The sequence below is a fragment of the Anoplopoma fimbria genome, chromosome 10 (genome assembly GCF_027596085.1).
Source record: "Anoplopoma fimbria isolate UVic2021 breed Golden Eagle Sablefish chromosome 10, Afim_UVic_2022, whole genome shotgun sequence".
In the NCBI taxonomy this organism is placed as follows: Eukaryota; Metazoa; Chordata; class Actinopteri; order Perciformes; family Anoplopomatidae; genus Anoplopoma; species Anoplopoma fimbria.
This window is the reverse complement of record NC_072458.1, coordinates 12,300,487-12,314,419: the sequence shown is the minus strand read 5'-3', so window position 1 is coordinate 12,314,419 and position 13,933 is coordinate 12,300,487. Positions and strand designations below refer to the sequence as shown.

The 13,933-nt window shown below is 41.2% G+C and overlaps 2 protein-coding genes across 3 annotated transcripts; one reads left to right on the top strand and one right to left on the bottom strand.

Annotated features, from left to right (window-relative positions):
• The first annotated feature begins 28 nt into the window (after positions 1-28).
• On the top strand, positions 29-8,148 carry LOC129097495 (lysine-specific histone demethylase 2). The gene is made up of 21 exons (XM_054606374.1): positions 29-177; positions 471-616; positions 1,688-1,809; positions 1,903-1,992; positions 2,076-2,187; positions 2,287-2,400; positions 2,485-2,523; positions 2,635-2,827; positions 2,954-3,138; positions 3,311-3,481; positions 3,570-3,644; positions 3,727-3,861; positions 3,946-4,117; positions 4,611-4,738; positions 5,078-5,209; positions 5,338-5,412; positions 5,543-5,659; positions 5,834-5,959; positions 6,300-6,422; positions 6,974-7,126; positions 7,779-8,148. The coding sequence occupies exons 1-21, from the start codon at positions 162-164 to the stop codon at positions 7,860-7,862; spliced, it is 2,508 nt and encodes an 835-aa protein (XP_054462349.1). The 5' UTR covers positions 29-161; the 3' UTR covers positions 7,863-8,148.
• An 830-nt stretch (positions 8,149-8,978) lies between these two features.
• On the bottom strand, positions 8,979-13,647 carry LOC129097494 (tektin-1-like). Of its 2 annotated transcripts, none has more exons than XM_054606372.1 (8): positions 13,426-13,647; positions 11,853-12,113; positions 11,598-11,763; positions 11,281-11,409; positions 10,976-11,122; positions 10,658-10,883; positions 10,141-10,337; positions 8,979-9,741 (listed from the first exon to the last, which is right to left on the bottom strand). In XM_054606372.1, exons 2-8 carry the CDS (start codon positions 12,064-12,066, stop codon positions 9,582-9,584), a joined length of 1,239 nt encoding a protein of 412 aa, XP_054462347.1. In that variant the 5' UTR covers positions 12,067-12,113; positions 13,426-13,647; the 3' UTR covers positions 8,979-9,581. The 2 variants fall into 2 exon arrangements, with proteins under 2 accessions (XP_054462347.1, XP_054462348.1); XM_054606373.1 differs by having other exon boundaries at positions 11,853-12,050; positions 13,426-13,645.
• Between the last annotated feature and the right edge of the window lie 286 nt (positions 13,648-13,933).

Below are 13,933 nucleotides of genomic sequence, written 5' to 3'. Positions count from 1 at the left end.
CCTCCTTTAAACAGGAAGTGGTATTTTCGCAACAACAGCGCATTGATTTCCCCCCACAACAATAAAAGGGTGACGAATACTAACAATTTAAGAAAGCATCTAAGAAACTCACATTAACGTCAAATAACCACCGTGTTTTTGAAGAAATACCGCAGCCAGCCATGCTGTCGGATGCAGGTCAGTGTTCATAGCGCCCTGCTACGCACTGCTAAATGCTAAATGTGACAAGCGGACATTGTGTGCCTGGTTTAAAGATCTTGCTAATGTGTCGCCACCTTTGCTGTGTTTACTATCAATATAATCTCGTGTTTCTCTCACTGTGGTCAATTCGTTATTAGTTCCGTTAATATGATACATCATGTTATATGTCAGAAAGAGCCCTTATCAGCCGTAATAGAGGCCCCATTTGACCTGAGCTGCACTGCATTGTCCACTGTTAAATATGTACATTGTGTGTATATAATGTTTAGACTATTCTGGGAATGCCTCTGGGAATGCTCGGCGAGCCAGGAAGAGGAGCTCCGGGGAGTCACCGGGGGACGGCCAGACCCTGCGCTCCTCTGGGAGGCAGATCAATGTGCGGGTGAAGCGCACCAACAACCCTCCACCGGGACAGGTAAGCTGCCGCGAGCTCTGTCAACCTGTCTGTCTGCTCACGGTTCTCACTTTTGCCAATTTTGTTTATGCCCGACCGATCTTGAGTTTTTTAGGCCGATACTGATATTTGAGAGTTTAGAAAATCCAAATCAATAGTCGACAGTTTTTTTTCTCTCCAAAGATTATTTTGGGGGGCTTTTCTGTCTTTAATCGACACTATATATTCGAGAGGGACACGCGAGATGTGAAACAAAGGTCCGGCTGGATTCAAAACCAGTGATGTTGTGTTTTACATGGTAAGTCCGTCTCATAGTGTCATTAGATTTGTTTTTGATAAATACACTTATTTAAAGAATTATGACCAACATACTAACTAAGAACGCGGAGGAGTGTAATGTTGAAAATAATCTTGTTTGGTGTCCTTTGGCCCAGTGTTTAAGAACACAAAACATGAACCACACGCCTCCGCATGTCACCTCCAACCTCTTGCTATAGATAGGGGACACTGTTTGGAATATATCGTTGGCATATTTGTACTGCAATTTTAATTGTCAGCTGACATATTTGCCAGTACCTATAGATCGGCCGATATATTACTCTAGCTCTAATTTATATGTTGCCATCGGGGTCACATTATCCAAAAATGCATCCTCCCTTTTCACTGCTTTATTGAAAAAAACCAAAAAAAACTTACCCTTAGAGTATAACATTTACATAAACTAACAGACCCTCAAGACCTCTTCTTCAGGTCAACAAATGCTTGATGGCAGAATTATCTCTCTAAGTTGAAAGAAAGAACAAACCTAACCTGCTTGTGTGAATATTCTTGTTGTTTGCTGAACATTTTCATATTAGTCTTTGGTTTCTTTCCCTCTCCTCTAATTTCTTTTGTTCCACCTCTACAGCAGGTTGGGTCAACTGTGTTGTGTTTGTAGTAGGGATGTGCCGATCCAATTTTTTCTCTTCTTCTACCAATTCCAACAGTCCACTGGTCTTTCCCCCCCCCTACATTTAAGGCCTGCATCCCGAGTTTAAAGTGCTCTATGAATTAAAATGAGTTCGGTGATGACTTTCTCCACCCTCTTTTTAGAGCAAAAGAAAAGCCACAGACACGGAGGAGGAAGACGACCAGTCCGAGAAGAAGTACAGAAAGTGCGAGAAGGCTGGATGCTCTGCCACGTACCCAGTTTGTTTTGCAAGTGCATCTGACAGGTAGCATGTTTCTCTGTACAACAGAAATCAGATCTCAACTCAGTCGCTCCCTTTTTTTAAAGACACAGATTGAATTCTTCCGTCTCTTCTCAGGTGTGCTAAAAATGGATACACGTCTCGCTGGTACCATCTGTCCTGCGGGGAGCATTTTTGCAACGAATGTTTTGACCACTACTACAGAAGGTAATGTTGACAGAACAAATACTCGCATAATATCAATGAACAAACGGGCCACAAAATTAACTTTTTTTCCGCGTCTTTGGCAGTCACAAAGATGGCTATGAGATCTTTGCTTCGTGGAAGAAGGTTTGGACTAGTAACGGGAAAAGTGAGCCCAGTCTTAAAGCTTTCATGGCAGATCAGCAGCTACCATTCTGGGTAAGCGCAGGCAGCCTCCCTGGTTCCTGTTTACCAGTCGAACCAGGTTATCCATATCAGTAAATACAGCAATGGTCATTAGGAATGTGTTCCTTTCAGGTTCAGTGTACTAAACCGGACTGTAGGAAGTGGCGTCAGCTGACCAAGGAGATCCAACTCACTGCTTCCCTAGCAGCAACGTACCGCTGTGGATTGAAGATCAACAACATCAAGGTAAACAGGAAATGTGAATAAAAATCAACAGGCTTTTCACAAGTTACATTTTGAGGAAAAGTAATATTGTGTCTCCTCCTGCAGACTGAGGGACCGGACCAGTGCTCCCAACCAGAAGACTTAGTAAGCTGCTGATCTGTGTTTTGGAATCATAGCAGTTATCACAAAATCAAATGCAGCTTGTAAGGAGTTGTTTCTAAAAACTGCCTCTTTCATGCTGTCTCGTTCTCACAGAGGGTGGCAGAGGTGTCTGACAACTGGTGGCATTCCATGTTGATTTTGCCTCCGTTGTTCAAAGACAGTCCAGCCATCCCGTTCCTCGCCGCCTACTACCCGGACTGCGTGGGGATGAGTCCGTCCGGCTCTGCCAGCAACCCGTCTCTGTCTGAGCTCAGGACTGATCACTGCAGAGCCGTCCAGCCACAAAGTGAGTCTGCAGGTGTGAGAAGAATGGAAATGTTCCCACTGGAAATTTATCATCTTCCAATTAAGAGATATCAGTCTAAAGCCCGTAGTAATGTGTTGTAGTAACCATGATTGTTCTCGCCCTCAGTTCCAGGCCTGTGTCCGTACTTCCAGCCCTTCTATCAGCCCAATGAGTGCGGGAAGGCTCTGTGCGTTCGGCCTGATATGATGGAGCTGGATGAGCTTTACGAGTTCCCAGAGTTTTCCCGCGATCCCACCATGTATTTGGCATTACGCAACCTAATTTTGGCCTCCTGGCACAAGAACTGCAAGGTACAATGCAGACAAACTGCTTACAAGTTTTCACCTTTTTGAGGTTTTGGACTTGGCATGTAAATAACTAGTTTGTCTTTGTCTATCACATTGTCACCTCTTGGAGGACAAAAAAAAAAAGAGGGAATATAAGACTCCAAAGACAAAACAGCTTCTCCTGTTTTTCATAAAGGAGGTGCTAACTTCCCAGAAGTGTGCTGTGCACATCATTGTCCGGGGGTTGGTGCGTGTGCGCTGCGTGCAGGAGATGGACCGGGTGCTCCACTTCATGACCAGGAAGGGCCTCATCAACACTGGCGTGCTGGCGGTGAAGCGGCCTCTACTCCCTGAAAGACACTGCTCTGTGAGTGTTCTCATCCTTACTTGATTTAAAAGCTTTTTTCTGTCATTTATTTAGTTAAAACTTACAGCCACATTTATCATCTTTGCAGAGGAACGTTATTGTCATTGGCGCCGGGGCTTCAGGGCTGGCTGCTGCACGGCAGCTGCAAAACTTTGGCACTCAGGTAAGTGTCGTTAGATCTTCTCTGACCTCCTGTTTCACCCCGTTCCCTCGTCATTGTGCTGTTTGCTCTCTTCGGTTTACAGGTGGTGGTGCTCGAGGCTAGGGAGAGAATCGGAGGCCGCGTGTGGGACGATACTTCTCTGGGCGTCACTGTGGGCCGAGGAGCTCAAATCGTCAATGGCTGCGTAAACAACCCCATCGCCCTGATGTGTGAACAGGTAAGAGATGTCTGGGGAAAAAAAGAATCTTCATATGTGCACTCTGGGATTTTAATTTCAGCTCTGTTCGATCATCTGTTGCAGATGGGCATCAAGATGCACAAGTTGGGGGAGCGGTGTGACCTCTTTCAGGAGGGGGGGCAGGTTACTGACCAGGCCATCGACAAGCGCATGGACTTCCACTTCAACGCCATCCTGGATGTGGTGTCAGAATGGAGGAAGGACAAGTCGCAGACCCAGGATAAGCCACTGAGAGGTAATAATAATAATAATAATAATAAATTTTATTTATAATGCACTTTATATTCAAGAATCTCAAAGTGCTACAGAGAAAAAAATAACAAAAAACTATTAAAAGGGGGAACCTCAAAGAAAGTTTAGCTAAATGCTCTTTTAAAGAGATGGGTTTTGAGGTTCCGTTTAAAAAGAGCTGTAGTCTGTGGAGCCCTCAGGTGGTCAGGGAGGGCGTTCCATAGTCTAGGGGCAGCAGCAGAAAAGGCCCGATCACCCAAACGTATGTCGGGTTTGGAGGGTGTTGGATCCTAAATGTGAGGTTTTCGGGGGGGTGAGGAGTTCCTGAAGGTAGAGGGGGCAAGTCCGTGAAGGCACTGGTGGGTGAGGAGGGAGCTGGGGGGGAGGTGCTGGGGTTTTGCCCCCAAACGCTCCGCAAAACATTATCCTAAATACAAAATAAAAACAGTTTGGTCAGCGTTTAGAGATACTTAATATGTAGGTTTTTATCTCCACAGAAAAGGTCCAGGAGGTGAAGAAGAACTTCCTTCAGGAGTCTGGGATCCAGTTCAGTGAGTTGGAGGAGAAGGTGCTTCAGTTTCACCTCAGCAACCTGGAGTACGCCTGTGGAAGCACATTAGACCAGGTGTGGAAAAGTCAGACACTGAAGGAATTCTGGATTTTTCAGTTTTTATAATCAACTGAAGTATCCATTGCTATTCAATTTTAAGTAAATGAAGAAAATTCAAGCTGGTTAACTGCTATGAATACGTCCTACATGTCTGCCTGTAGAATCAGGGAAGCATTAACCAAAGAAGAGGATAACAATATTGTGTGTGTCAGTGTGTTTGAGATGTGGAGGTATTGTCTTTTTTTATTGCATAAAGGGAACTCTTGGGTCTGCATTCTATGCATTTTGTTTGTGTGGGTTTTGATAGTGCGTCTTCAAGGGAATTGTGATTACATTTTTTTTTTTTTTTTGTAGGTATCGGCAAGATCTTGGGACCACAATGAGTTCTTTGCCCAGTTCTCAGGAGACCACACGTTACTCACCAAGGGCTACTCCGCTTTGCTCCACAAACTGGCCGAGGGTCTCGACATCCGCACAAAGTGCCCGGTCTGTAATTCAGTCTTATTCAGTCCGCTGCTGCTTTTACCTTTCTTACCCTAAGTTGATTGCTACATAGAGAAATCTCAATGTTAAAGGTCAGGTGGTGTACTTTTATTTATTTTTTTCAAACCCAGGTTCAAGCCATTGATTACTCAGGTGATGTGGTCAAAGTTACCTCCTCCAACGGGTCCCAGTGGACAGCACAGAAGGTAAACACATGATAAATGTTCTATATAATGTGTATCATCATCTCAAGATGTTATCTTAGAAAACTTACCATTTGAGAGAATGTTGCTTGTATTCAATGCTGATTAACATGGTGTACTGTTACTCTTTTAGGTTCTCGTTACAGTTCCGTTGACTTTGCTCCAGAAGAACTTGATTCAGTTCCACCCAGCGCTTCCTGAAAGGAAACTGAAAGCAATCCACAGTCTGGGAGCCGGTATCATAGAAAAGGTAACAATTGTTTTAATGTGTATTTGTGATTCATTGTAAGTACAAGCCACCATGCAAACGTTGGAGAATTTATTTTACATCAAGTTATGAGGCCAAAGTAACAACAGTGGCCTGCTGATTAGAAAAGTTGCCTCCTTGCAGATGCTTTAATTCTTTTTTTAAAACATCTTTCAGATTGCTCTCCAGTTCCCGTACAGATTCTGGGACAACAAAATCCAAGGGGCAGACTACTTTGGCCACATACCACCAGGTCCCGACAAGAGGGGCATGTTCAGTGTCTTCTATGACGTGGAGCCACAGGTTTGTGTTTTCTCTTTTTTTATCCACACGGCAAGACAATGTCGTACCACTCAGAAAATGCATTTTATATTCCCTGTCAGAAATCACACATAAGATACCTGTTCCTAGGGCAAATAGGTTTGAATTATTCATGTTGGAATACAAGAGTGTGTGTGTGTGTGTGTGTGTGTGTGTGTGTGTGTGTGTGTGTGTGTGTGTGTGTGTGTGTGTGTGTGTGTGTGTGTGTGTGTGTGTGTGTGTGTGTGTGTGTGTGTGTGTGTGTGTGTGTGTGTGTGTGTGTGTGTGTGTGTGTGTGTGTGTGTGTGTGTGTGTGTGTGTGTGTGTGTGTGTCTGTGTGTAGGGGAAGCAGGCTGTCCTCATGTCTGTTATCACTGGGGACGCTGTGCCTGCTGTCCGGGACATGGAGGACAAGGAGGTGGTGGACGAGTGCATGAAGGTGCTGCGTGAGCTTTTCAAAGAGCAGGTAATGCCGTCCCGTTTGATTGCTTATTATTGTTATTTTATTCTGGAAAACTGATGGACAGTAAGCTCAACAATAAAGTAACTGAAGCATGAAAGGGCTCTTTCAACCAAATAGTCCTACGAATTCATTTAGGGGCTAAATTAGGAGCTAAATGTCACTTTTCACTTTCAGTTAGACCCTTGACAAGTGACGGCTTTTAAAGATGTGCAACAACACAAGGACATTGTTTGTAACTTATTTCTCTACTACTGATGTTTGAATGGTTGTTAAAAAGTAGAAGTACACCTCCACTCTCATAGTTCCTGGTCCATCAGCAGAACAGAACAGCCATACAAAGGTATGAACTATAGTCCAGGAACTAAACTTAGACCCTGATTCCTTCAGTTGAGACGCATATTAAGTCCCAGAGTTCCTAAAAAATTAAGAATATCACTGCACATTTTCTCTCCAAAAAACAAATATACCCATTACCTTTATGTTTCAGATATATTTGTGTTATTTGAGTGTTTCTCTCATTACTGTTGTTAACTACTGTCCGTCATCCCTGATAGGACGTCCCAGAGCCGCTGCATTTCTTTGTCACTCATTGGAGCAAAGACATGTGGTCCCAGATGTCCTACAGCTTTGTGAAGACGGGGGGAAGTGGAGAGGCCTACGATATCCTCGCTGAAGACGTGCAGGGAAAAGTGTTCTTTGCTGGAGAGGTGACTCTGATTTTACCTGTTTTTATTTATTTTATCAAATTTGTTTAGAAACGTCTCTTTATATAAAGTGGTAGTGTGAGATTTATTTGACAGTATTATGGTGAGTTTTTTTCCCACTTTATTTTCCATACAGCATTTTCCATATCAACAGGCCTTTTCACAGCAGAAAATCACAGGTGTTACTAATAACATTAATGATGACTCCATTCTATTAAAGTGTCCTAGTAGACCATGCCTATGTCAGTGAGCCAGCATGCACAATACCAGGAATCTGGCTAAATGGAAATCAGACATCATCAATGTTATTATTTACAACTGTGTTTTTCTTACTGTAACATTTCTGAATGAAAAGGACACTATTGAAACTGAAGTTGAAATAGAAGTTAGATGAAATAATCTAAACTTTAATTTCAAGTTCAATTTACAGTGCAAGCTTTTCCAGAGCTTTCTAAGGATGAAATGATAATAAAAAAATTGATTTCAAAACCTAGTAAGTGGACCTTGAGTGAAGAAAGCTTTGTCAATACGAATTACTATTGTTTGTGCTCATAGAAGTTATTATGATATCAGATATTTGGTCGCCGTTTCCTTTCTATCATATAAGGGTTTTGTATATCAGACTCTAAAAACAGATGGTTTTTTTTGTCACCAGGCCACCAACAGACATTTCCCTCAGACTGTGACAGGGGCCTACCTGAGTGGGGTCAGAGAGGCCAGCAAGATGGCTGCTATGTAAACTCTGCCGGTCCCCGAGCACACTCTAAAAACACCAGCACGGACACACGGGTCGCACTGAGCAACAGACCGCTAGACAACCTGGACTGCGTTGACCTGAATGGCTCCACGATATTTCACTGTGCTGTGATGTGTGTGTGTGTGTGTGTGTGTGTGTGAGATCAGGTCAAGTAGGGCTTCCCAGGGCCTGGCTCTACATGTTTAACACAAGAGAAATGTTAAAGTTCAGTTTAATGCGTGTACGTAGCACTTCTGTGATGGAAATGGTCAGAAATTGTCATTTTGAGAGATTATATATTGCTTATCATTTAATCATGAATTAAGTAAAATTTAGTCTCCCTGGATTGATTTTCTCAAGATTATATTATAATAAATTATAATTATTTTCTTTGAGAGTTAGCTACCAATGATTTATACAGCCGTAGTGAATTTACATTATGTGATAAAAATTAAAATACAGTAGGAATACTTCTGTGATAGCACTTTTGATTTAAAATGACTATTTGATTTAAAAAATTGTGGGAAAATAAATGAGTAGTTCATGTGTAGGACAGGTTAAACAGTGACTATGATCAGATAATTGTCCCCTACTGTCTCAGGGATGTGATCAAGACAACCACTCCCAGCAGAAGAAGATGGAAGAAAATAATGATTGTGAATGGACAATTTTTATAAAGGTTGGAAAAAAAGAATACTGCAACCAACCAAATGAGGAAGAACAACTTTCATTAGTTCCTGAACAATGAGGTTTAATTAAAGTTCACTAATGAAGCTTCACATCCAGGTACTCATATCTCTGTCTGGATCTCTACGTCTAGATGATCATGTCCTGTTTGTCCAGCATCACAGTGCTTGAGTATTTATCTTGTTTGTGTGTAATAAACAGAGCTATCAACTGCCACAACGAAAGCTTTCACTTGTGGATGAATATTTGGCTCCTCTAATTATTGTTTTTGTATATTAATGCCAACCTATTCTGTAAAGTCAACTTTATTGGGTTGACTCTCCAGTACTGTTATGACTAAAGAAATGAATAGAGCGGAAACAAAGAGTCAAATCAATTAGTGGATTTATTGAAAATAAACCAGCAACAATTTGGATTATGACATCTTATTTAATAAATTTCTTTAATTTAAGTTTGTGTGTGCATGACTATAAAACTCAGGAATATAAAATGTATCCAAGTGAACTTGACAGGCCTGAAGACTTTGTAATGTTCTTTTTGTTAAATACAAATACAGCTACTTAACTGTAATGATAATGAATGTGTTAAGTCATACTGAGCAATTTTCACAGCATAAAATACTTTAGCAGCACATAAAGTGGATTATGTGCTGCTAAAGTTTCCCAGATAAACATAAAAAGTTCACACGTCAAAATCTGAAATTTACTTAAAATAAGAATGTGTGAAATGCCTTTGCCTTTCTCTCATATATTTACATTGACTTTAACCATCGGTGCAGGTACAGTGGCTTGTATTTTCATTGTTAATGAATGTCAATGTCAATGTTAACATTATTCAGTAGTTCTGTGTACTTGGACCTTATTGGAAAGCTTTCCATGAGATGTATGACTAAAAGCAGTGTAACCATTACACAAGAAAAGTCAAGTCACACAGCTCTCACAATGAATAATCTGAACTAAATCATATGACAAAGGAATAGATCTACACATACAATTTGAAGTGAGCTTAACCAAAAGCAGCTCTGTTGCTAAACTCTCAGAAGTTGTGTATGATGATGGGCTCCCTGTGCTGGGCGCAGGTGACCTCATCGATGTAGAGAGAGTTGGCCTTCATCTCGATGCTTTCCTGAAGCTCCAGCTGGCAGCGAACCAGAGCCCTCTGCTCCTCGTCTGACCGGGCCGCTGCCCCGCAAAGTCTGAGAATAAAGAAATAAAGAATCCTGTCCTTAACAGATGCATCTCTAAACATCAGCCAGCATGGGCAAAAACTAACTATAAAACTGGAACACAATGTTTTTTTGCAAATGGTCATCAAACTTAAGATATCCTCCTGGTTGATACTTTCTGTACATTTTAAAATTACTTTTTCTTCTGCTATTCCTTTAATTAAACTGTTATACATGCTTTCTTACACTCTTAAATTGTTCCCATTTATTGTATTTATTTCTAGGGTTTCTGTGTTATAGCCTTTGTAAACTAGCAGATGTTATAACTGTGTGTCCACACTGGCATCATTAAACTTAGTCCTGAGTCCCTCTTGAAAACATGTCTTGCTTTGTCCCTTCACATCAGAGGCGAGTATGTCCTGGCCTTACCTGTTGATGTGAGTGGTGAGCTGCTGGACCTCGGCGAGGAGCTGGGACTGTGCCGGATCGTGGCACTGCTCTTTGCCGGGCCTCCGGCGGCGCAGAGCCAGCCGGGCCTGGGCCAGACTCAGAACTTGCTCTCTCTCTGTGATGGCCACTTGCAGGTCCTCCCCGATCCTCTGCTGGCTGGCATACTCAGAAGAAATCTAGAGGGGGCGGAGGCGTCACACCAGGGTCAACCAGTGTTTGCAATTAATAGTAGATTATTAGAAAAAACGATATAAATATTTTGCCCTTATGACACACAACTTCTATTTAAATAATCAAACACATTATTACTCAACTATCCATCCTCAATTAAAGGATAATCACTGGCAGATTAATATCCAAATGTAAGTAATAACTCAGTGTTGATATGATAAATCAAACCAAATCTTCTCTCTCTCATATATCTCACATCTGCCATCAGCCTGACTTTGTTTCCTCACGCTCTCCCGAATATACATCATACACTCATTTGCCCTACCTTGGCCAGCTGATCCTCCATCTGGCTCTTGGCAGACTTGATCTCCCGGACGTTTAGCTGGAAGGCTGCCGTTGTGGTCTGGACCTGCTTCTGAATGTCGGCGGCCGTCTGTTCCAGGAGAGACCCCACCAGGGCCCGCAGGGACAGAGAGTTGGCCTGCTGCTGCTCTGCTTTGACCATGTTGATGTCCGAGATGTTCTCCCACTGCTTTGGGGTTACTGCCAAGCTGAGCGAGAGAGAAGGAGACCTGGAACTAACAAAACCTCCCCTTTCTTCACAGAACCTTCGTCAGAATTTCAAAATGTCATGGCAGTTTACCTTGGCAGAACATGTTCAGTGTGTTTGGACCTCTGCAGGTTGTTGATGGAATGGTGGGTCATTAAGGCACAGGAGTTGTCAATGCACTGAGCCTCAAATTTCTCCTTAAGATCCTTCTCCAGCTGGTACTTTGCCGATCGGTGCAGTCTGGAACACAAACATGTTTTGTCTTGCTTTGACTGGCAACCTTATCTACCGATTTGATTGTCTTTCCAGGATTCAAGACTGTAAACGTTAGAAAATCCAAACGGTCTGCATACTTTTGAGATCCCCTTCATAGATCATATCTAGTCCATCTTTCTTACCGTATCTGCTCAGTTATTTGCTCTGCTACACTCTGCAGAAGGGAAGCCACTCCCTCAATAACCTCCCTCTCCTTCAGCAGCTCTCTGTCCACCTCGTCATGTAACCTCTCAGAGGGGAGACGTTTCATTCTGCAGGACACAGAACGTAAAAAACAGCATTACTCATACAGCAGCTCCAAGTTGTTGTTTTTTACATGTAAGCTTCATGAGAAAGTGGTGTGGAAAGGTGGACTTCACGACACTGAAAACTTACAAGAGCTACCAAATCTCAAATACAAACATTATGGATTTTTCTTCTGATTGTTAAAGATCCTCACCTCTCCTCCAGACAGACCAAGGTGACTTTCAGAAGCTCTTTGCAGGCCTCAAGGGCTTTTGCCACTCTGCTCTGCAACGCTATGAGGACATCAATCTCCACAATAATCTCCTCCAACTTCAGCTCCAACTCCTCCTTCAGAAACTGGATGTCTCTGACGCGCTGATCTGAACAGCAGAAGAAAAAACAGTCCACCCAAGTCGTCTTTGCAACATCCTCCTTTTAGTGCTTAACACATCTGTATTACCCTACTTACCTAGTCGCTTGTTGTCATCATTTTGCATGCGTTTGCATGCTTTGTCAGTTTCCAGCATTAACCTTGTGCATTCTTCTCTGAAGAGCTCAGAGTGGTTCCGCATAACCTCAAAATTCACAAGAGTGGGTCCAACACCCTGCCGCTGACTGTGGTCCTGGACAGACATTACTCTCCTCTGGGGGTCACTGTAAGTATAGGCTGGTAAGAAGAACATAAATAAAGAAATGGTAAGAAATGGGGCCGCCTCATGGAGAAAGAGACCTGAAAGAGTTCAAAACCAGAGAGAAATTAGAGTATTCATGTTTTACTGGACACCCACAGATCATTCATATTAGAAATATCAGAAATGAAGAGGAACACTAGAAAACACCCAGTTGCTAAATGGAAAAAGCATTGGACATTGAAAACATTGCAAAATGGCATCTGAAAAGCCCATTAATCTCCAGATAATGAATAGTGGATTCATTTAAGGCTACGGTAGTGTTATTACAAATAGAAAATATGTAATTTAATGTCAAAAATTATCCTTTTTATTTTGTTTTTAAGGAATATGTTTGCTTTGTTCTGTATACATTATTTGAATAGAGATGGATAAACCACTACAAACCAAATTCTTGGTTGAAGGTTCATTTATTGCCACCAAAAACATATACAAAATATCTTGCATCTCTTGCAAAAGCAACACATAAATAGTTCTTTCTTTCCAGTTGTACACTAATGTGCAGAGTACAAAACAACATTATGTAGAGTCTCTGTCATTTGTGATTAGCAACATGGCGTAAATATAAACAATGAACTTAAATGCAATGTGTTTATTCTCAATACAGTTTCATAAACAACTACTTGAAGATAACATTAACATAGTAACTGTAATGTATTGTAAACAAAATACAATATATTGCAATTCATTTCGTTTAAATCTCTCTCCAAAATGAGCCTCTATAGTTGTGCACACCAAGGTCCAAACCTGAATCCTGTTTATAACGTTCACGCTCTGATTAATGAGGGATCTAATTGGTTACAGGCGTTTTCACAGGTGCATTCTGGGTGCAGGTGTTTGGTAATTTAGTGTGGCATTTCAATTTCAATACCTTTTAACTGTATATATATATATATATATATATATATATATATATATATATATATATATATATAAAAATTGTATTGCCATTTATTCAGAATTAAATATGTAGTTTGTCCTTTGTGTGCGTGAAGGGGCAAGAATTACATTTTATTGTGCAACCCAGTGTTGTAAATTGTCAATGACGCTAAATTAACTTTGTAAGCTTGTAATGTTGGTTATGTGGCAAATATATTTTTATTTACAGTTCGGCTACACTAATTTTCCAAAACGTTTCTTATAACAAATAGTTGAGTTTCAACCGAACACCGAAACATTTCAACACCAAAGAACTCGTTTTTTTGCGTTAGCAGTTGTCTCCATAATTAACATGGCTAACACTACTTTAACTAGTTAACAGATACAATATTCTTGGTTTGACAGCAGAAGCGTGTTGTTTTCGCTGTTATAACAATAGGCCTATCGTTACCCCAACAAAGTATTGCAACATACCTTGTTACTTGTGGATGAAAGACAGCCAAATGCATCAGTATCGACGTCTTTTGCCTCTTAAACGCCTCACGCAACGAAACAAATGGTTACTGTGACAACGGATGATACGTCATGTTTTGATGACATCTAGTGGTGGAGGAAGTACTCACCACACTTTGAAAATACTCTACTGCAAATAAAAGAGCATACTAAGTACTACTTTGAACAGTCTGATAGGTGTGCATGAAAGAGAGTCAATTCGTGAGAGTTGCTACTTCTGAAATGTCATGGTAACTTTGTAATCCTTGTACAACCTGCTTTGGCAATTATGTATTTAATTACTATCGGGCTAATTATGCATATTTGACATTTCATGGAAACATTTTCAACAGGAAAATAATTGATTTAATATTTAATAAATATAATCTGTATAATCCGTCAAGCACTTTGTATTGAATTGAAAAAAAAAAAAACATGCCAATGTCAATTTAAGGCCTAAATGTTAAAGTAAAAAGACACTTGCACCCAC